General features: G+C 42.0%; 1 protein-coding gene across 1 annotated transcript in view; it reads left to right on the top strand.

Annotated features, from left to right (window-relative positions):
• The window catches only part of LOC125452225 (protein disulfide-isomerase A6-like), a 70,429-nt gene that overhangs the window by 25,125 nt on the left and 21,082 nt on the right, over positions 1 to 24,222 (top strand). Inside the window, exons 2-7 of the mRNA XM_059645707.1 lie at positions 294 to 432; positions 518 to 575; positions 680 to 806; positions 925 to 1,031; positions 12,359 to 12,483; positions 15,293 to 15,407. Of these exons, the coding sequence (XP_059501690.1) occupies positions 294 to 432; positions 518 to 575; positions 680 to 806; positions 925 to 1,031; positions 12,359 to 12,483; positions 15,293 to 15,407 (671 nt within the window). The remainder of the gene's footprint in view (positions 1 to 293; positions 433 to 517; positions 576 to 679; positions 807 to 924; positions 1,032 to 12,358; positions 12,484 to 15,292; positions 15,408 to 24,222) is intronic.

Genomic DNA, 24,222 nt, shown 5'->3' with positions numbered 1-24,222 from the left:
CTCTTCATAGAGTCATGTGATGACCAACTATCATTATAACCATCTCCCTTATGAAATCATTTAATTTTCCCTGAACTGCATCTACATTATTCACTTCAAGTGCTCCTCAGAGTAGCAAGTTCCAAATTCTTATCACATTTTACATGGATAAGTTTCTTCTAAATTTTCTATTGCATTTCTTTGTGAGTACCTTGTCTTGAACTGAACTGTAGTTTTCAACTTCAAGATAACTACAAAGATGAAAGTAAGAACAGATTCTGAAGATTACAATTCTTGATGTTTTATCATTTCAGGTATTATAACCTGCACATGCCTTTTGACTGCAAATGCATTCTACTCATCAAGTAATGTGATAAAATTAACTTCAATAAATTTCAATTCTCAAGTTATTCAGAGTGACAAACTTTGGCTAGTAAAATTCTATGTTCATTGGTAAGTAAGTTGTTTCTTAGTTGGCCTTGAAGTTCATAAATGTGAATATGAACAATTATGAACATCATAACTCCTTATATTGCAGGTGTGAACATTGTGAGCAGTTTGTTTCAGAATGGAATAATGTAGCTACTGCTTTGAAGGTAGGATAACTAGGTCACAAGTGTATAATTAGTTATTTTTCTTTCCTTTTACTTAATTTATGGTGTAGACTGAAATTTTGAAAAAAAATTCTTTTCATCTACAGGGTATTGTTAAAGTTGGTGCAATAGATGTGACTAAATATGCATCAATAGGCCATCAATATGAAATAGAAGAATTTCCCACTATCAAGTTCTTTGGGCCCAATAAGAACAAGCCAGAAAAATATTATGGTATACAATACTCTTTATTAATAATGGTTGCTATTTTGACACATTTATTATCAGAAATATTTTACAGACTTGTTTTAATGTAGCTCAGTTTAAAATGACATGGAATTTGATTACTCAGGAGGAAGGTCAAGTACAGCTATTACCAATGGAGTCCTTAATTCAATACGGTTCATAGTAAAGGAGAGACTAAATAAACAAGACAATCTATGTGCAGCTGGAGGACAGGTGAAAAATACTATTTTGAAATTTATGCATTATCATTCGAAAATTTTATCATTATCTCTAATTTTCTTAAGAGAAATTTTTAAAGTATCTGCTACACTGATGCGAAATGAGCTATTGAACACTACAGTATTGAATAATTTTTGGTGAAGAAAATGTAAGTGTGAAAAGATAGGTAGGAATAATAGGGATGTCATTTTTTTTGGAGAGTGTCTAAGTCAGGAGAGGAGAAAAGGAACTGAGCAGTAAAAGTATCAGAATTGATGGGTCATAAAAAAATCAAAGCACGTGGTTTAATTTCTGGGGGGAGTTTTCAGGCATGTACGTTAAATTGAATATAAAAGAACCTTGGCGAAGCCACACTTAGAATGCAGTGAAGAGTTCTAGGTATGGACTTTTGCTGAGTCAAGTTGATCAGGAGCCCTTTTAAAAATGGCATTCAATATCCAATTTTGGATTTCCAATTCTATTCCTGGGTTTTCTGATTTTCGGTAGTGCCTTTTAAAGATATAGTCTGGTTCAGGTAGAGAGCCCACATCCAGCACTCCTGATCTGGTAGGCTGTATTGTGGCAATAGGCATGTTTTACTCCTTCACAAGATCTTTGAGTTGACTCAGATGTTGAGAAGATTTTCTTTCATAGCATTTCAGAAATGTTGTGAGCTATGGTCTGAGTGAGGAAACCTTTTGTAAGGTAACTTCAAAAGGTCTTCCCTATGTCAAGGTAGCACTTGCAAACAATCCCATATCCCAACATGCCCCCATGTCAGGCTATGCTCCTCCTCCCACCCCATTGCATACTATGATGAGCTGTGACACTTCCATGTTCATTCATCCACTATACACTGTATAGAAGCAATATATAGAATAATGGTTGTATATGTTTACAAATGTATCTAAGAAGTGACATTCCATTTAGAGTCATACAGCACGGAAACCTAATCTTCAGTCCAATCAGTCTATGCCAAACGTAATCCCAAATGAAACTAGCCCCACCTGCCTGCTTCTGGCTAATATCCCTTCCAACCTTTCCTATTCATGTACTTATCCAATTGTCTTTTAAAGATTGTAATTGTACCTATATCCACTACTTCCTCATTCCACACAGGAACCACACTCAATGTAAAAATTTTGCCCCTCATTTTTTCTTAAATCCCTCTCCTCTGACCTTAAAAAGTGCCCCCTGGTCTTGAAATCCCCCAGCCTGGGGAAAAGACAACTACTATCAACTCTATCTATACCCTTCATTATTTTATAAATATTTATAAGGTCACCTCTCAACCTCCTTCACTCCAGTGGAAAAAGGTCCCAGCCTATCTGTTATGTTAAAAGCACTCAATTCACTACAGTTCAGTAAGTGTCAATTATGCAGACCCCTTTAAGGTTTTAGTAAGTGAGGCTGCAAGGTCCCACTTTACCATATGTAAATAAATATTGTGAATTTGTCAACAGCTGTCAGATAGCCAAAGCTGTCAATCAGACAGGAGCACAGAGCCCCCCTTCATTTTCACCATGGACGTCCAGTCCCTATACACCTGTATTCCTCATGCAGATGGCCTCCAGGCCCTCCGCTTCTTCCTGTCCCTCAGGCCCGACCAGTCTCCCTCAACCGACACCCTCATCCGCCTAGCCGAACTCGTCCTCACCCTCAACAACTTCTCTTTCGATTCCTCCCACTTGCTACAGACAAAGGGGGTGGCCATGGGCCCAAGCTATGCCTGCCTCTTTGTAGGTTACGTGGAACAGTCCCTCTTCTGCACCTACACAGGCCCCAAACCCTACCTCTTCCTCCGTTACATTGATGACTGTATCGGCGCCGCCTCTTGCTCCCCAGAGGAGCTCGAACAGTTCATCCACTTCAACACCTTCCACCCAACCTCAGGTTCACCTGGGCCATCTCCAACACATCCCTCACCTTCCTGGACCTCTCAGTCTCCACCTCAGGTAACCACCTAGTAACTGATGTCCATTTCAAGCCCACTGACTCCCACAGCTACCTAGAATACACCCACCCACCCTCCTGCAAAAATTCCATCCCCTATTCCCAATTCCTCTGCCTCCGCCGCAGCTGCTCCCAGGATGAGGCATTCCACTCCCGCACATCCCAGATGTCCAAGAACCGCAACTTTCCCCCCGCAGTGGTCGAGAACACCCTTGACCGCGTCTCCCGCATTTCCCGCAACACATCCCTCACACCCCGCCCCCGCCACAACCGCCCAAAGAGGATCCCCCTCGTTCTCACACACCACCCCACCAACCTCCGGATACAACACATCATCCTCCGACACTTCCGCCATCTACAATCCGACCCCATCACACAAGACATTTTTACATCCCCACCCTTGCTTGCCTTCCGGAGCGACCACTCTCTCCGTGACTCCTTTGTTCACTCCACATTCCCCTCAAACCCCACCACACCCGGCACCTTCCCCTGCAACCGCAGGAAGTGCTACACTTGCCCCCACACCTCCTCCCTCACCCCCATCCCATGCCCCAAGATGACTTTCCATATTAAGCAGAGGTTCACCTGCACATCCACCAATGTGGTATACTGTATCCATTGTACCCGGTGTGGCTTCCTCTGCATTGGGGAAACCAAGCGGAGGCTTGGGGACTGCTTTGCAGAACACCTCCGCTTGGTTCGCAATAAACAACTGCACCTCCCAGTCGCGAACCATTTTAACTCCCCCTCCCATTCTTCAGATGACATGTCCATCATGGGCCTCCTGCAGTGCCACAATGATGCCACCCGAAGGTTGCAGGAACAGCAACTCATATTCCGCTTGGGAACCCTGCAGCCCAATGGTATCAATGTGGACTTCACCAGCTTCAAAATCTCCCCTTCCCCCACCACATCCCAAAACCAGCCCAGTTCGTCCCCTCCCCCCACTGCATCACACAACCAGCCCAGCTCATCCCCTCCCCCCACTGCATCCCAAAACCAGCCCAGCCTGTTTCTGCCTCCCTAACCTGTTCTTCCTCTCACCCATCCCTTCCTCCCACCTCAAGCCACACCTCCATTTCCTACCTACTAACCTCATCCCATCTCCTTGACCTGTCTGCCTTCCCTGGACTGACCTATCCCCTCCCTACCTCCCCACCTATACTCCCCTCTCCACCTACCTTCTTTTCTGTCCATCTTCGGTCCGCCTCCCCCTCTCTCCCTATTTATTCCAGTTCCCTCCCCCCATCCCCCTCTCTGATGAAGGGTCTAGGCCCGAAACGTCAGCTTTTGTGCTCCTGAGGTGCTGCTTGGCCTGCTGTGTTCATCCAGCTTCACACTTTGTTGTCTTGGATTCTCCAGCATCCGCAGTTCCCATTATCTCAGGAGCACAGAGTTTTTCAGCACTTTGGTGAACACCAGAGCTCTCAGTCAAGAATGCATATTGAGGCTTGGAGTAAAACAAAGATGGATGTGGATGAGAATTGTAGGAGTACAAACATTTGGGTCTTTTAACCGAGACCAGTTACTTTGCTGTATATTCCATGACAATCTATATAACAGCCTAGGGAAAATAAGCCAGTGAAGTTAATAGACAACAGTCAACCTCATCAGATTTCCTAAGTCAAATAGTCCTTTACTGATTGATTCTAAAGTCATTTTGTTGATGATACTTAAAGTCTAATGTTCTTCAGGGAAGAAAATTTACAAACACTACCTGGTGTGTTCTACATGTGACTCCAGACCCACAGCAATCTTAATGCAACCATGTCAATTCCACAAAGTCACCCATAATAACATCTGGGTTGGCTTCTCAAATTGAGAGAACTGTCCCATAGACTAATCGAGCAACAGCCATAGTGAAGCAACATTATCATTCTCGCAAATTCATATCATACAGACAGTGTCCAAGCACCACACCACTATCCATAGGCATGTCCTGTCTCAGCAGCAGAACCTGGAAGAGTTTCCAAGGCAATGGTATGTATGGCAAGATGTAATTGCACTGGGGGTCCAGAGTCAACGTTGAGGACTCCATGAAGCCTAATACAAGAAGTCAAACACGGGCAAGAAAACCTCTTCTGGACTAACATGTACCACTACCCTGGAGCTTATTAACCCAATACCACTCAAAGTACACCCATCCCCCACCCGCCCCAAACAACCTGGATAAAATCTATTTGACATCACCCGTACTAATCTTGCCGTTGCGGGTGCATCTATCCTTGACAGTATCACCTCTTAGTGATTGATCACCTCTTAGTGCTTGTGGAGATGAAGCCCTGTATTCACACTGAAGATACCCTGTATGTTGTGTGGCAGTAGCAACATAGTAAATTGAACAGATTTCAGTCAGTTCTAACAATTCAAAACTGGTCATCCATGAATTGTTGTGGGTCATCAGAAGCAGCAAAATTAAATTTAATCACAACCTGTAACCTCATTCCCCAGCATATCTGCACTATATCTTCACCCTCAACTCAGAAGATCAACACTGGTTCAATGAAGAGTGCAGGAGGGAATAGTAGGAGCAGTACCAGGTATATCTAAGAATGAGGCAGTAACCTCAAACTACAACTCAGGACTACTTCCTTCCCAAACAGGAGCAGGAGTAGCAACATGCAGTAGTCAGGTCTAAGCAATCCAACCACCATTGAATTAGAGCTATGCCCTGTAATCCTGTTGCATTTATTCATGAATGGTGACAGACAGTCAAACAACAAGGAGAAGCAGTTCCAGAAATATATCCATCCTTCAATAATGGGGGAGCCAAGAACATAAGTACAAAAGCCAGATATCCGTCATGGGTCAAAACTGCTGAAGAAACTCGATACTGCAAAAGCTATGGGCCCTGACAGCATTCCAATGATAGTACTGAACACTTGTGCTCTAGAATTAGCTATACCCTTACCAAGCTGTTCCAGTATAACTACAATAAAGTCATCTACATTACTACCTGAAAATTGCCCAATATGTCCTATACGTAACAAAACAAGATAAATCCAACCCAACAGTCATTACCTTATCAGTCTACTATCAATTATCGGCAAAGTCTTGGAAGGGGTTGTTGACAGTGCTATCAAGCAACATTTGCAAAGGAATAGCCTGCACAATGACACACGGTTTGGGTTCTGCCAGGACCTTTCCTTATGACATTACAGCATAGATTAAAAGATTGATTGATTTATTATTGTCACATATGCTAAGGTCCAGTGAAAAGTGGTGTTTTGTTGCTATTCAGGCAGATTGTACCTACAAAATACATCAGGATAGCAGCAGAGAGTTGAGAATACAGTGTTACAGCCACAGAGAAGGTGCAGGTAGAAAGATCAGAATTAACAGAAGGCACAACACCTCCTCTTCCTCAGGTGGCTGAGGAAATTAGGCAAGTCCATAAGGACCCTCACCAACTTCTATAGAAGTACAATTGAAAGCATACTGCCCAGGTGCATAATGGCCTGGAATGGCAATTGCTCTGCCCAGGACCATAAGATACTACAGAAGGTGAAGTGCGCAGCCCAAACCATCACAGAAGCCAAGCTTCCATCCATGGACTCCACGTACATGGCTCGCTGTCACAGAAAGGCTGCCAATGTCATCAAAGACCCGTCGCACCCTGGTAATCATCTCCTACAACCTCTTCCATCAGGCAGATGATACAGAAGCCTGAACACACGCACCAGCAGGTACAGGAACAACTTCTTCCCAGTCATTATTAGACTGATGAATGGACTTCCTAGCCTCAAATAATGCTGATCTTGCTAACGTTGATCTCACCTAGCACACGCCCTGTGCAGTGTAACCTGTATGTCTCTGTCTAAGTCCTTTTGATCTGTTTATCCTTGCTTACTATGACCTTTCTGTACGGCTCATAAACGAAGCTTTTCACAGAACTTTGGTACATGACAATAAATCAATCAATCACTTAAGAGGCCCATTCAAAACTCTGATAACAGCGGGGAAGAAGCTGCTCCTCAATCTATTTGTATGTGTTTTCAAAATTTTATGTCTTCTGCCCGACTGAATAGGGTGGAAGAGGGTGTAACTGGGGTGTGAAGGGACTTTCGATTATGTTGGTTGCTTGCCCGAGGCAGGGGCAAGTATAGATAGAGTCAATGGATGGAAGGCTGGTTTGTGTGATGGCCTGGACTATGTTCACAACTTTCTATAATTTCATGCAGTCTTGGGAAGAGTAGTTGCCACACAACACTTCTATAAAAATTGGTAAGAGTCCTTGTGGACATGCCAAATTCCCTTAGCCTCCTGAGAAAGTGGAAATTTTGTTGTGCTTTCTTGGCCATCACATCAAGTGTGGCTGGACAGATTGTAGGTGATCATCACTCCCAGGAACCTGACGTTCTCGACCATCTCCACCTCTGCAGCATTGATGCAGATGGGAGAGTGCCCTCCACTCCACTTTCTAAAGCCAATGATCAGCTCCCTTGTTTTGCTGACATTGATGGAGAGATTGTTGGCTTTACACCATGTTGCTAAGCACTAAATCTCTTTCCTATGTTCTGTCTCGTCATTTGAGATCCAACCGACAATGGTGGTATCATCAGCAAACTGGTAAATGGAGTTGAGGTGGAATTTAGACACACAGTTGTGGTTGTATAGGGAGTGTAGTAGGTGGCTGAGTAAGCAACCTGGCAGGGCCCCTGTGTTGAGGATTATGGTGGAGAAGGTATTGTCATCTATTCTTACCAATTGCAGCCTATGGATCAGAAAATCAAGGACCCAGTTACAAAGGGAGGAGCTGAGATCTAGGTCTTGAAGTTTAGAGATGAGTTTGTTTGGAATTGTGATGTTGATGGTGGAACTGTAGTCAATAAGTAGGAGTCTTAAATAGGTATCCTTGTTATCCAGACGTTCTTGGGATGAATGTAGAGCCAGGGTGATGGTGTCTGCTGTGGGCGTATTGTGCCAGTAGGTGAATTGCAAAGAATCAAGGCAGTTTGTTAGGCTAGAATTGATGTGAGCCGTGACAAACCTCTTGAAGCACTTCATAATTGTGGAGATCAGAGTCATTGGAGAAAGATGGATAAAAGGCAGGAGTAAGTGTTCTTGATGTCACTACCACATTTGACTGAATATGTTATTAAAGAACCCTAGCAAAAGTGTAGTCATGGAAATTGGGAGGGCTGGTTAGAGTTATATGGAACACAAAGGACAATGGTTTGTGGTTGCTGCAAGTCAAACATATCCAGGAAAAAACAATCTGTTTTACTGGCTCCCCATTCACCACTGCTGACATTTGCTTCCTCCAGCAACAGCGCAGATTGGCAGCAGTGTGGATTATGCTGCAGTGATCCCCAAAGCTCCTTTAACAGCCCCTTCCAAACCTCTGCCACCTAGAAGGACAAGGGTAGCAGACGCATGGGCATGTTTATTACCTACATGTTCCCTCCAATTCACACATCATCTTCACTTTGAACTATATTGCTGTTCCTTTAATGTCACCAGATCAAAATCCTAGGATCGCTTTTCCTAGCAGCACTAAGTGTGTCCCTATCCCCCTCAGAGAACATCTCTTCTGAAAGGCAGCTCATTGCCACTTTTTCCAGGCCAATAAATGTTGGTGAATAAATGCTGGCTGGACCAATGACACCATCATCCCAATGAAGGGGCAAAGCAGCTTTACTAATTTGAGTTTTGTTACAATTCCAAACCAAAAGCGCACATTCCTTGCTTCCGATTATCCCTAGGACATATACAAGGGAACAGTACCAAAATTCTAGCACAACTAAATTTATTAACCTCCCAAACCAGCCAAAAATTCAAAATTGCCAAACTATCAACCAATATTCCTGTTGTCTATTAGCTTCAAGATAGACTGTCCATTCCTGTAGTGGATCAAGCCTGACTTGGAACATTTTAAAAATGGACCAAGTCCATTTTCAGCAAGGAAAAACTCATGGGATCAAGTACTCATATGGACCTTTTAGCAATGGTCCTCAAAGAAGTCTTAAAAACAGGTGACTTGATCTTCCTGTAACATATAAGCCTATTTGGTACTTGACTGATTTATCGGCTCTTAAACAGTCCTCCTTTCCTGGTTTGCTGACTAATGAACTGGCTACTCTGGCACAGACAGTTCAGTTTTCATATGGAAGACAAGACTAGCGCCTGGCAGAAAACAATGGATGAGCTACCCCACTGTTAACCCTGTTCAACCTGTACGCTAAGTAAACTACCCCAGCCTCGATCCTGAGATTAATCTGCACAGATTATATTTGCTGCAGTATACTGATTTTGGTTTGATACCATTTAAGACGAAGCCCATTTGATTGGCATCTCATCTACAAGCATTTTGTCTCTCCACCACCAAAGTATAGTAGCACAGTGTATACCATATACAAGAGGCACTGCAGAAATTCACCAGGGCTTCTTAGACGGCACCTTCCAAACTCACAGATAATGGGAACTGCAAATGCTGGAGAATCCAAGATAACAAAGTGTGGAGCTGGATGAACACAGCAGGCCAAGCAGCACCTCAGGAGCGCAAAAGCTGACGTTTCGGGCCTAGACCCTTCATCAGAGAGGGGGATGGGGAGAGGGTTCTGGAATAAGTAGGGAGAGGGGGGGAGGCGGACCGAAGATGGACAGAAAAGAAGATAGGTGGAGAGGAGAGTATAGCTGGGGAGGCAGGGAGGGGATAGGTCAGTCCAGGGAAGACGGACAGGTCAAGGAGGTGGGATGAGGTTAGTAGGTAGGAAATGGAGATGCAGCTTGAGATGGGAGGAAGGGATGGGTGAGAGGAAGAACAGGTTAGGGAGGCAGAGACAGGCTGGGCTGGTTTTGGGATGCAGTGGGGGGGGAGGGGATAAGCTGGGCTGGTTGTGTGATGCAGTGGGGGGAGGGGATGAACTGGGCTGGTTTTGGGATGTGGTGGGGGAAGGGGAGATTTTGAAGCTGGTGAAGTCCACATTGATACCATTGGGCTGCAGGGTTCCCAAGCGGAATATGAGTTGCTGTTCCTGCAACCTTCGGGTGGCATCCTTGTGGCACTGCAGGAGGCCCATGATGGACATGTCATCTGAAGAATGGGAGGGGGAGTTAAAATGGTTGGCGACTGGGAGGTGCAGTTGTTTATGTGCGAACCGAGCGGAGGTGTTCTGCAAAGCGGTCCCCAAGTCTCCGCTTGGTTTCCCCAATGCAGAGGAAGCCACACCGGGTACAATGGATACAGTATACCACATTGGCGGATGTGCAGGTGAACCTCTGCTTAATATAGAAAGTCATCTTGGGGCCTGGGATGGGGGTGAGGGAGGAGGTGTGGGGGCAAGTGTAGCACTTCCTGCAGTTACAGGGGAAGGTGCCAGGTGTGGTGGGGTTGGAGGGGAGTGTGGAGCAGACAAGGGAGTCGTGGAGAGAGTGGTCTGTCCGGAAGGCAGACAAGGGTGGGGATGGAAAAATAGCTTGGGTGGTGGGGTCGGATTGTAGATGGCGGAAGTGTCGGAGGATGATGCGTTGTATCTGGAGGTTGGTGGGGTGGTATGTGAGAACGAGGGGGATCCTCTTTGGGCGGTTGTGGCGGGGGCGGGGTGTGAGGGATGTGTTGCGGGAAATGCGGGAGACGCAGTCAAGAGCGTTCTCGACCACTGCGGGGGGGAAGTTGTGGTTCTTGAAGAACTTGGACATCTGGGATGTGTGGGAGTGGAATGCCTCATCGTGGGAGCAGAGGCGGCGGAGGCGGAGGAATTGGGAATAGGGGATGGAATTTTTGCAGGAGGGTGTGTGGGTGTATTCTAGGTAGTTGTGGGAGTCAGTGGGCTTGAAATGGACATCAGTAACTAGCTGGTTGCCTGAGATGGAGACTGAGAGGCCCAGGAAGGTGAGGGATGTGTTGGAGATGGCCCAGGTGAACTTGAGGTTGGGGTGAAAGGTGTTGGTGAAGTGGATGAACTGTTCGAGCTCCTCTGGGGAGCAAGAGGCAGCGCCGATACTCCCTTGTTTGTTCCACACTGCCCTGCAGGAAGCGCTACACTTGCCCCCACACCTCCTCCCTAACCCCGACCCTAGGCCCCAAGATGACTTTCCATATTAAGCAGAGGTTCACCTGCACATCCGCCAATGTGGTATACTGTATCCATTGTACCCGGTGTGGCTTCCTCTACATTGGGGAAACCAAGCGGAGGCTTGGGGACCGCTTTGCAGAACACCTCCGCTCGGTTCGCACATAAACAACTGCACCTCCCAGTCGCGAACCATTTCAACTCCCCCTCCCATTCCTCAGACGACATGTCCATCATGGGCCTCCTGCAGTACCACAATGATGCCACCCGAAGGTTGCAGGAACAGCAATTCACATTCCGCTTGGGAACCCTGCATCCCAATGGTATCAATGTGGACTTCACCAGCTTCAAAATCTCCCCTTCCCCCACCGCATCCCACAACCAGCCCAGTTCGTCCCCTCCCCCCACTGCATCACACAACCAGCCCAGCTCATCCCCTCCCCCCACTGCATCCCAAAACCAGCCCAGCCTGTCTCTGCCTCCCTAACCTGTTCTTCCTCTCACCTATCCCTTCCTCCCATCTCAAGCCGCATTTCCTACCTACTAACTTCATCCCACCTCCTTGACCTGTCCGTCTTCCCTGGACTGACCTATTCCCTCCCTGCCACCCCACCTATACTGTCCTCTCCACCTATCTTCTTTTCTGTCCATCTTCAGTCCGCCTCCCCCTCTCTCCCTATTTATTCCAGAACCCTCTCCCCATCCCCCTCTCTGATGAAGGGTCTAGGCCCAAAACGTCAGTTTTTGCGCTGCGGAGATGCTGCTTGGCCTGCTGTGTTCATCCAGCTCCACACTTTGTTACCTTCCAAACTCACAGTCACTACCACTTGGCAGGACAAGTATCGTAGATACATGGGAATACCGCTACCTGCAAGTTCCCGTCCAAGTCACTCACCATCTTTACTTGGAACTATATTACTGCTCCTTAGTGTCATTGGTTTAAGATTCTGGAATTCCCACCCTAACAGTATTGTGGGTACACTTGAACCACTGCAGTCCATTTGATGTAAGAATGCAACTTAGCACCCCCTTCTCTAGGGTATTAGGAATAGGAAATAAATGCTAGCCCAGCCAGCAAAGCCCACATCCTCTTAATGAGTTTTAAAAATCCTCTCAAAATAGTTGTGGTAAAGACCAAACAATGACTCTTGCTGTTGAGGATTGTCTGCTAACTAAACTTGAAGGTGTACTTAAAGAATTCCAGTTTGTAACCAACAAGGCTAATGCTTCGCTCTGTGACTATGCACATGTTAAATACACAAATAGCCCTTGATATTTTAATCAGATTTTACAAGTTAAAACTAGAATGTCAGTGCCTGTTTATTATTAGCTCTTCTCAATAAATCAGCAAGATTTGTCTTTTCTTTGATACAGTGTAGAAGAATAAACAATCAACATGTGTTTGACTTGAACGATAGCAACTTTGATAATCAATTGGCGGGGGGTGATGATTTGTGGATCGTAGAGTTCTATGCACCTTGGTGTGAACATTGTTTAAGGTGGGTAGCACAACAGCCTTCAGGTTTTTTTTACATAATTTTACATAATTTAATAAAATAAACATCCTAGAAGTTCAAAGGGTCACATTACTTTTTAAGTTATCTCATTACATGTATAGATTTACGTTGCTGTTTTCCATTTTGTGCAATTGATTAATGTCACATAATAATTACTGAATCAAATGCTCATTCTTGAACTGTTGGATCACAGAATAGTGAACTAATTGTGAAGCAGTTATTCAAAGAAACATTTTGAACATTTGATATTTAGAGTCAGATCTTTGCTGAGTTTCAATAACCCAAAAGCCTTTTAAAAACTGTGACCAGGACTCAAATCTGAGATTCCTGACTCCATTCTCAGGCTTTCTGATTGTCAGAAGTACCTTTTTTAAGGGTACACCCAGCACCCCTGGCCTGGATGGCTCCATTACACAGATAAGCACAGCCTGCCCTTCTACAGGTGTTCTGGTATCAAAGTAGGTATTTAACGAGTTGTGATTCAAGATAAATCAGAGATGTTCAAAACTTCCCCTTCATCCGACTATAGGGCATTGGAAATGTCATTCATCCACATATTTTGGATAGTGGGAACTGCCAATACTGGAGAATCTGAGATAACAAGGTGTAGAGCTGGATGAACACAGCAGGCCAAGTAGCATCAGAAAATTCTGAAGAAGGATCCATACCCAAAATATCAGCTTTCCTGCTCGCTGATGCTGCTTGGCCTGCTGTGTTCATCTAGTTCTACACCTTGTCTTCCACATATTTTAAAGTTTTCATACCTGAAAGCAATATTCTTAACCGTGTATAAACAAACATCATGAAATTGACAGCAGAGATTGGCCAGCGAGACCTGTAAATGCATCACAAGATGCAAATGTTTCAACCCTCTAGTCGATGACTGTGCCAAAAATAAATAATGAGGCTTTGCATTGGAACTAGATATCCATTATTCACTTGAAATGCCTTGAATTTTCTGAAGTCATTCTACCTACTTCAAGGATAGAATACTAGCCCATAAATTAAAATCAAAAGCAGAAATTGCGGGTCTGGCAACATCTGTGAAGAGAAATCAGAGTTAATGCTTTGGGTCAAGTGACCCTTCCTCAGGACTTCCTAGGAAGGGTTGCCGGACTCAAATCGTTAACTCTGATTTCTATTCAGAGATGCTGGCAGACTGGCTGAGCTTTTCCAGCAATTTCTGGTTTTGTTTCTATTTTACAGCATCCACAGTTCTTTTGGTTTTTATTTAGCCCATTATTTACTTGTGTAGAGTACACATTTTATGTAACCTGTGGTAGGCTGGGTCAAGTGACTTTTTCTTATTTATTGCTTTATTCATAAAGGATAAGAAAAAGTCTGGACAAAAGTCTGGATAAGAAAAATTCTTGGGATAACGTTTATAGTTAGCAGGTCAGGTAAACACATCATAACTTTTCTGTTTTCTGTATTCTGCATTGCAAAGGTCAAGAAAATCTACACACATCATTTAAATTAGGATATAATTTTTTTCAAATTTTTCAAGGAAAAGCATTTTGACATACAATTATTGTAAAGGTTTATAGTGGTAATGAAACTGATCTATTTTGCCATAATACAGATGAAATTGTTATCTTTCTGAGTAATTAGATATTTAATAAATGCCCTCCTAATTGTTTTGAACTTTTCAATAGGACATAGATTTTTATAGAAAATCAATAAAAGTATAAAAGTAGATAATTTAGCCAGGTGATTCTTTGAAACAACTATGAACTGTTCATCTTCTTGGTCTGCCATGTCACCAAAACTTCTAAAAATTAAGACACGAAAGCTTCACCTTCTGGTTTTTCTCGCTAGATTCCTTTGTACTTTCTCTTTTACCATCCTCCTAAAAACCCAAGTCTTTGTGAACTTTCTCCTAGTATCCTCTTTGAGTTTATGTACGTCTTACACATCTGAAAAAAACATTGGGCATGTTTACCTTCAAAGAACTTAATTGAAGTTATTATTGCTCATATGCAATTTTTGTGACCAATGAGGATTGTAAATTTTGCAATTGAAATTGTTGTGTTCGCTGAAAATGAAGGTAATTAAAGATATCCATTGCAAATAATTCAGATTGTGTTATTTACTTTAAAAATATTTTATTCCAATTGCTGGATGAGCAAGTCTTCGCCTGCTGGTAGAAAATATTCCAGTATTTCAATGCTTTAAAAGGAAACTTTGATATACTTAGAATTGTGTTAAAGCTTAAGGATTAATGCTTTGATTACTCCATGTAGCAATGTGGTTCATGAAGTATTTTATAGTTGACATTTTGAGCAATCTTGTAAATAGATTAAAGTTTTCAAGAAATCATTATACAAGTACTCCAAGTAACTTAAGCCCCATTACCTTGGAATTAGTGTTGTTGTATGACTTAATGTAGAACATCGGAAAAAAAACGCTATGCTAATTTAAATTGGGACCACCATGGTCAATTAGGAAATAGCTTAGAAGTAAAAGCTGCTTATTCCTTGACAATCCCATGTTGGTAAACTCAGCAACACGACAAAAAAAATGTCACTTCCAACAGTTCTTAAGTATTTGGGAAGATCATAAGAGTTAAGGGACCATAGTAACAAACACATTTGAAAGAAAATATTTAGGACACAGGTAAGTAGCAATGCACTTAAGATCATTTTTATTTCCTTTTAAAATGTTTATAATCTAATCTTAAAACAGTTGTCTTTTCCATCTTATGAATGTTATTTTTGCAACGGAATTTTATTCACCCAGTATTTCTGTAATTCACCAATGCAGAGCACTGAATAATCTTCTCTTTTTACAGCCTTGAACCTGAGTGGACTAATGCAATCATTGAACTGACAAGACGGACTAAGGGAAAGGTCCATCTTGCAGCTGTAGATACTTCAGTAAATGGAATATTAACCAGTCGATATGGGGTGAGCATGTACTTGGTACTTTAACTGTTTAATCCACATGTTGCCCATGTGTTAGCTGTTGCTAAATTAATACAAAACTAACTCTGTTGCCTTGCTTTCTTCCATAACCATGAATTTTATGCTTCAAAGAGAAGCAATTCATTGGTCAATAACTTCCTGTAGTAACACATTTTAGTTTCCAGCAGCTTCTGCCTAAAGAAGTTTCTCTTGTCATCTCACATAATTTGTTGGGTGATAATGTTTTAATGGTAAGTACTTCTTAATTCCCCAACCAGGGAAATATTTCCATGTGTATCTTCATAACTGTATTCATACACATTCATACATGTATTCTAAGCCGAAAGAATATGTCCACACGTAGCCCTTTGTTCACTGAAAAAGTTGCAATGCAGACTGTCAATTCTGCCACATTTCAATGACACGATACTGACTAATTAGAGTAGACTTGCTGTGTTTGAACTTAATCAGTTCACTAAGAAAGTTAACAGTTCCCTCTGTGTTTCCATGACACTCATTGTCCAATCAATCAGTATCCACTTCTCATGCTGTAAAAAAAGGTCTTTCATTTCTAAAGTTGATTTTCTTACATTTCAGTCTTGAGTGCAAGATGAAGAACTTTGACTTCACTCTGTATTTGGCAATATTTGATAGTCCATATAAAAGATTGCAGAAATTTGATTTGGAAATTTCTTTTTCAATATTTTTTAACTTTCAAATTGTTGGATTTTGTTATGTGTTGTACATGGATAGGGCTAGTCTTAACTAGAGTTAGGCTCTCAAAAAGGGACATGCTTTTCAATCAGATCTGATGGTTTAAAGGAATTGCTAAGAAACCGTCATTTCCAGCAGCCTTCCTGGCACAGATGGGATACCCAGAAGTATATAGAGTCATGCAGCATGGGAACAGACCCTTTGGTCCAGCTAGTCCACGCCGACCATGTTCCCAAACTAAACCAGTCACACTTACCTGCATTTGGCACATATCCTTCCAAACCTTCCCTGTTCATGTACTTATCCAAATGTCTTTCAAATGTTGTACCTGTAACCACCACTTCCTCTGGCAGTTCATTCCATATACGAACCACTCTGTGTAAAGTTGGAGGTTTCAATGGTCATACCTCTTGAGATTGCTCAGGTATGGGCACAAGAATATTACAGAGAAGAATTACAAGCAAAAGAAATAAAGATAGAGACATTTTTGGTAGATTTGGTTGACAACAGGATTGGAATAATAAAACAGAGCTGTGACCCCAGAAATGCCAGGAGCTACAAATGTCAAAATGTCATTAGACAGTAAATTGCCCAAAACAAACAAAGTACAGGGTTTTGAAGACAGCATGCGATGTTGAAAGTTCAAAAGCGGAACATGATGTTGATCAGTCTGAGAGAATAGTACTGGTCACAAGGAGAGTAGTCTGAAAATGAGTGTACTAATCTGATTCATTTTATTGTGTTGGGTGGTACAGTGGTTAAGGACCAACAGTATCTGAAACAATTGTTGCAATGTTATTTAGATTCACTAAGTGGTAAGGTTTGAAATAAGGATGTAGAAATTCCATTTTCTTCAAATTTAGGAATGATAATATGTTGCGGTTTCTGAAAGGAGTGGTGATTCAATGCTGAATAATATGCAAAAATGTTTCATGCAGATGTCTCAGATAATTCACTGAAGCTTACTCCATCGTATAAATCTGTCAGAGGTAAACTTTATTGCTGGGAATTTAGTGTACCATAAAAGAGAAGACTAGAAAGAGTGGAAAAATTTAAATAAAAAGAATGGATGTGATAGGAAGATTGTAATTCTCAAATATGGAGTCAAACTATTAGGTCCTTTCATCAAGGTTAGTCAGGATTGATTTCAGGATTCGAACAATTAGTTGAAAGTGGTGAAGCACCTTGTATCACATATGCTCATTTATTTGATGTAGTATATATAGTTATATAGTAGATAAGGGCTGGATGATGATAAAATAGTAAAATCAATGCAAAACATAGGACTATTGTACTCAAAAGACCATTGTCTAACGTCTCCATATTAGAACTGGAAGTGAAACTGGCACTACATGATGATCACATACTGGCAATGCAACTGCTAATCATGGGAGAGAGAGATTCTGTAGCAGTAATTCAGAAAGACGTAGAAGAGCGATTAGAGGTGTAGAATTGAGCAAAAATCCCCATCATTTAAAATACTGGGTCAAAACCCTGGACTTGCCAAAAACTTGCACAAGTGAAAGAAAAAGACAGCTGGGCTGAAAGCTCTAGGAAAAATACACACACAGAGATGGCTGCTTCGAACCATCATTCAACCTGAAAATCCCATTCATACTTTCACTCAAAGAGAACAATTAACCAGATTTAACACTCTAGACTGAAACTAACTTTTACCCTTTGGGCTACCCCAACCCAGACATTACGGAGCCTATACAGATACCAACACATTCAACTTCAATCAATATTTATGCACAGAGATACCAGATATTCCATTTGATCAAAATACATTTACACCTGCTCTTAACTATCAGGAAGCCAGTTGCCTCAGAGGATACCAGAAGCACAATGCAAGTGCAGATTTGGCACAAAGATAACAGGCCCGCAATTAGTATAATTGCAGGCCCTAACCTCACCTGAGAGATCAATTCGTCCTGGGAGCTATCCCCGCAGCTACAACCAGGAGAAGGATCTGAAAGAGCTAAGGCCAGAGCACCATCGCACAGCTATTTCCAAAAGATCCCGACGGCAATCCCGAAATCTACGGACACAGGCCTGTTCCGTACCAGGGCAATCAATGGCAATTAACCGCACAAGCAGACTTGACAACTGACGAACTCTGAAAATCACCAACCAAACTGACAAGGCCTCAGACACATTCTGAGGTGAAAACCAGCTCACAAAATCACCACAAAGTAGGAAAACCAAATACCCACCCGATAAATCCATAACACATCCTTCCGCATTAGTGGATTCAACCCAGACTGAAGGCCTACACCATTTGAAGTCTTCACTGAAGCACCAGCTACAGCAAGCAGGAATAGCCAGCTGTATTTCAAAATCATGTTTATCCCCTGTGGTGAGCTTATATTCTCGAGTCCCCAAAGTATCCAACTTAGCTATCAGGAAGGGGAAGGTGGGTGGTGACAGTGCAGAGAATCCTAAGGGTAGGAAGCCTGATAAAAGTTTTTGTGATTAAAGCTACTGTTTAGCTTATAGTAGTGTTTAACTTGTGTTTAATTTAATAGTGTATTTAAGTACTGTGCTGTCTATAATTCAGTGTCATTTTCACTGTTTTGTATTTGCCTTTATTTCTTGTAATATTCTCACCTTTTGTATTAAATAAACCTGGAGATTCTTTTGCCCTGAAACACCTATCTACTGCCTTCTTCATTTCACATTCCTAAGTAAGTTCACTGTCAGGGCCAGCGATCAGGGGTGATTCAAATGACCTAAAAATCAGATTACTGATTGCAAACCTGAACACTACAGATGTTGTAGTTTGACTAGGATATGTGCGAGGACAAGAACTACAGAACAATCAAGGAACACTACAAGAAGTAGAAGCACTTAAGATTAAGTACATACAGGGGCAGAGGGACCTGGGGGCATAAGTACATAGTTCATTGAAGGTGGCAAGAAAAGTGGAGATAGCAGTTAATAAAGCACACAGTATACTGCAGTTATTAATAGTGCCATACAAGATCAAGGAGGTAATGATCAAGGAATTAATGCAAGATATTTTTGAGACTTATCTGCAATACTGTTCACAGATCTGGGTGCTAGTCTACAGGAAGAATGTGACTGCGTTGCAGAGAGTGCAGAAGAGATTTACAACAATGGTTCCAAGAACAAGAAACTTCAATTATAAGGATAGATTGGTAGGATTAGATTGTACACCTTGAGGTGGCTTGGATGGCAGTTGGGGTGGGTTGGAGGGGAGGTGGAGATCTGACTGAAGCTTTTAAAAGTCTTGAGAGATCTGGATGCAGTAGAAAGGGCGAAATTGTTTTGCTCATAAAAGCGTTGAGAATAAGAGGGTATAAATTTTAATTGGTTTGCAATGTAGCAAACAAGATGTGAGGAAAAAATACTATTGCGCAAATGAATAATTTGGGTCTAGAATTCACTGTCTAGAAGTGTTGTGGATGCAGACTCAATTGCGATAATCAAGAGACATTGCAGATTATTTGAATAGAAACAACATGCAAAGATTCAAGGGAAAAGGCACAAGTCATTATGCTCATTTGCAGAGTCAGGGCAAACACAATGGGGCAAATGATCACCTCCTGCTCTGTAACACTTCTATTTTTCTGTGAAAGTTGGAAGATCTTGGCGGCTGCAAACAAGTCAAGATAAATCAATATGAGATGAAGGGTTAGATAGGGTGGATAGGGAGAGCCTTTTTCCTAGGATGGTGACGGCGAGCACAAGGGGGCATAGCTTTAAATTGAGGGGTGAAAGATACAGGACAGATGTCAGAGGTAGTTTCTTTACTCAGAGAGTAGTAAGGGAATGGAACGCTTTGCCTGCAACGGTAGTAGATTCGCCAACTTTAGGTACATTTAAGTCGTCATTGGATAAGCATGCGGACGTACATGGAATAGTGTAGGTTAGATGGGCTTGAGATCGGTATGACAGGTCGGCACAACATCGAGGGCCGAAGGGCCTGTACTGTGCTGTAATGTTCTATGTTCTATGAAACAATACAACAAAGTTGTATCATTGTAACGAATTTGCTGTCTACTCTGAAGTGCCAGCATATCACACATATGTAGGAAAATGTTCTCCCAGATTCGGCACAGAATGCTAATGCAAGACTCAAGTTTTCAAAGTGGGTAGTGGTCACATTATTAAATGGATTCCCCAAAGCAGGAAAAGCAATCTTGAACATTTCTTGTTCTCTTAGCCTCTCTATGCATGGAAATGTAGGTGAGTTGGTATATTTGTCATGTAAAAATTTCAAAATGAAGTATTTTTGATACCACCTCTAGAAACAAGTAATGTAGAAGTGAAGCAATGGAAATTAAACAAATGTATTTGTGGATCAAGCAATGTGTCAAGGATATGGTATTTCTCAGTTAGGTCAGTCTTTGTGAAAATAGGTTATATTCTGCTGAGAGCAGATTCAACAATGTTCTGTCAGGGTCATGAAGAAACTCTCAGGCATCTTTTGATGCATACCAATAATTTTCAGTGGGGAGATTCTGCAGAATTTGACCAATTTGATTTTGGGAAAATAAAAGAGAACTTAAAATCCTAAGTTAGCTTTCTGGGTCCTTAAATATATAGGCTTACACATGAATCAGAATGGATCAGGAGTAATCTTGATTCAACAATCATGGTGGAGGTGTAAATCATACTTCAGTAAGTTAGGACAGGAAAAATGATTTTGCAACCAAAGAAGAAACAGAGCAGTTAAGAAGCTTGATTGGACAATTAAATTGCCTGAGTTTTCAGACAAAACCCAATGCCAGTTATGATATATTGGAACTAAGGGTGAGACTTGTATAACTGAGGATGTTTTGAAGGCTAATAAAAGATTAAAGAAATTTAAATGCAAAGAAATGTGTACTCAGCATTCAGCCCAAGGTGACTCAAAAGATATGAAATTAGTTCTTTAGTTGATAATTAGTGTATTTGAGTTCATGAAGATATTTCCACCATCCATGGTTAAAATTCACTGTAACGAGGCACAGGACTCTTTAGCACTGCTGTTCTGCATTATCACAGTTTTGTTAGTACTTCTTTGTTATCAAGTAGTCCTGTGAGCAAAAAATCTGAGGCCTTATTTTCCTTACTCAGAGTAAGTCCTGACAATGGCCAGTATGATATTCTAAAAGGATGTCGCCTAGATACGTTCATTGTAATCCACTTTACAAACCTGGCCAACATTCAGTTCCAAAAGTCAGATTACCTGTGACAGTCATTTTAAAGATCAATCATGTTCTTTTATAAAAATGGTTTTTTTTAAATTTGTAATGTCCTCCTCTTTGCTTGGCATAACAATGGATTTTGCTCTGAGGGTTTGGTTGATCAAAAACTTCATCACAAACCTATAATTGCCTCATGATGATATGACTGCAAGTGTCCAAGCAGGAGATCTTAAACACTCACCTTTAAATTTAAACTAACGTAAGCCAATGCTATGTGATAGCTTCTGTACTATTTACAATCTACTTGACCTTGGATAGTCACTGCAAAGATCAACTGTTTTCTGATATAAATATTAAATACTAGCTATATGGAAAATTCTTTACCCTCATTTGCTACCATACCTAAGCCAAACAAGGCACTATAAAGGGTCTAGGCCCGAAACGTCAGCTTTTGTGCTCCTGAGATGCTGCTTGGCCTGCTGTGTTCATCCAGCCTCACATTTTGTTGTCAAGGCACTATAAACATGCATGATCTACAGTTTATTGATGATTGATATCTCATTGCATTCTCTGCAGCAGATTTGCAAGTCAGTCTTCATGTATCCTTAAGTCTGCATTCAAGAGACTCTGCCTCCCCTTGAATATTGTGAGAACTAAACTGAGATCAAGCTACAGCTGGTCAGCAAAATGCTCCACATCTCATTTACAGGAGAGAGTCCAGGATATGTTGAGCTCTTCCCACACCTTCAGAACCACCTTCGTAAAAAGGCCACCATTGACAAGGAGATCCAACACTGGATTGCTGTGCCTTCTTCAAATTATAGCCGCAGATATTTGACAACAAAAATCTGCACAAGTTAATTGTAGTCTTAGTGTTCTTGCTACCGCAATCCTGTCTGCTAAGACCCAAGCTGTAAATCAGTGACATGTCAGAATAGAAGAGAAATTCCATCGGCAATTCCTCTGCTGTGCCTGCCAGTTTAACGGTAAGATCAATGAACAAGTGTTAATTTTTCAAGACAGCTTCGCGAGGATTCAGGCAAAACTCCCGCTGAATCAATTTGGATTGATTATATCGCATTTCGCTGGCCAAAAGCAAGCCTATATCAGGTCTCGTTTTCCTGAACTCACAAACAGCCACTGTTCTGAGATAACAAAGGAAATGCTTCAAAGATATTTGGAAGCTGTTCTTGAAGTTCAAAGGCTTTGACATTATTCTCTAGGCAGAGGCTAATACTAGTTGTTCAAAATGGTGACAACACATCCATTGAGTTGCATCAAGCCTCCAGTCCAAAGCCTTAATGATGAGGCAGAATAGCAGCAGAGAAGGAAACAAAAGGAAGCAAATCCTGCGGAAACACATTCTGTCCAAAGTTAACATTGAATCCAAAATGATTCCTCTTCCAAACCATATGGGATGGAAATCTGTATGTTTCATCACATGAAGACCTACCTTCCCTCTAATTCTTTTTTCTTCTATGGAGATCTCCAAGGTCCATGTGTTCCGCAACTTCCAAAGCCACAAGTTAATGCTGGGAATGGTGTCAACATATTGATCGGTAAGCGCAGACCCTTGAAGCAATGCCACACGGTTTAGAGGGAATGCTGATGAAGACCATTGGCAGAGACTTGCAAGCCTGGGCCGGTACTATCTTCCAATTGAGGGACAGTCAGTACCACCTTCTGTTGTATGGATCTTTCAGTGGTATTGATCAGGTAAAGATGTTTGAAATGGAGACAGTTGCATTTCAATTGATGTTCCTTGTTGTTCTATGTTTGCTTAACACAAATTTACCATTCTCCCACTATGTCTAGTAAACTGAAAATAGGTTCTGTTTATTTGAAGTTATTTAACAGGAGAGCTCACACACAGATTCATTATAAAAGGTTAAGCAACAATGGTGACAGGAAAGTATAGCTAGGAATTATGTGCCACATAACTTACTTCCTGTGTCCACAATGATTACCCAACATCTATAAAAAAACTAATGGAATACACCCCACTTGTCTAGGTGAGTGCAGCTGCACTAATTCTAAGAAGCTTGACGCCATCCATGGCAAAGGAGTCCACTTGATTGGCACCACATTCACCATCTTCAGCATTTACTCTCTTCACCATTGACATACAATGGCAGCAATGTATACCATCTGCAAGGTACACTGTAGTAAGCCACTAGGGCTCCACTGATTACACCTCCCAAACCTGTGACCTCTACCAGCTGGAATGAAAAGGGTGACATCAGATGCATAGGAATATCTACATTCACCTCCCTTCAAGTCACACACCATCCTACCTTGGAATTATACTACTGTTTTTTTTCAGTATTGCTCGGTGAAAGTCTTGCAACTTCCTTTCTACCAGCACAGTGGGGTGTTCCTGCACCCCATATAATGCCGTGGTTCAAGAAGCCACTTCATTACCACCTTCTCCTTGGCAGTTAGAGGTGAGCAGTAAATGCTGGCACTCACGTGAATGAATAAAAAAAACTCCTTCACTCTACATACCACAAGCTACACTATGGAATGACTGCTGGTCATGTGGTTTGCATCCTGGTTATTGGCTAATTCACATATTCCCTCTTAAACAGACATTATTGCTCTCCTTTTCAGCTATCTACTCTGCTTCCAAGAGCTGAGGCTGTCGCCAAGTTGCATGAAAGTGCAACTCCTCATTTTCATCATCATCATCGTCATCATCATCACCAGATGTCTTCTGGGTCATTTGACTAAACATTTAAGCAGCAGGGAGCAGGGACCAAGGCTGCATCTGCGCTCATGTCAGTGCAGCAACCTCTGGACGAGTTCCGCTGGCACCTATACAACGAGATGTTCACTATGGACATCTCAGTCAGCAGCAGATACAAATGAGCAGACTGCCTTCGCCTCATCCAGAGCCACAAGGGACACACCACAAAGAAGTGGTTATGAGCAGATACTGTAACGTAACT

Source organism: Stegostoma tigrinum, chromosome 4 (genome assembly GCF_030684315.1).
Source record: "Stegostoma tigrinum isolate sSteTig4 chromosome 4, sSteTig4.hap1, whole genome shotgun sequence".
Lineage (NCBI taxonomy): Eukaryota > Metazoa > Chordata > Chondrichthyes > Orectolobiformes > Stegostomatidae > Stegostoma > Stegostoma tigrinum.
The sequence above is the reverse complement of the archived record's forward strand: the minus strand, read 5'-3'. Positions and strand labels throughout refer to the sequence as shown.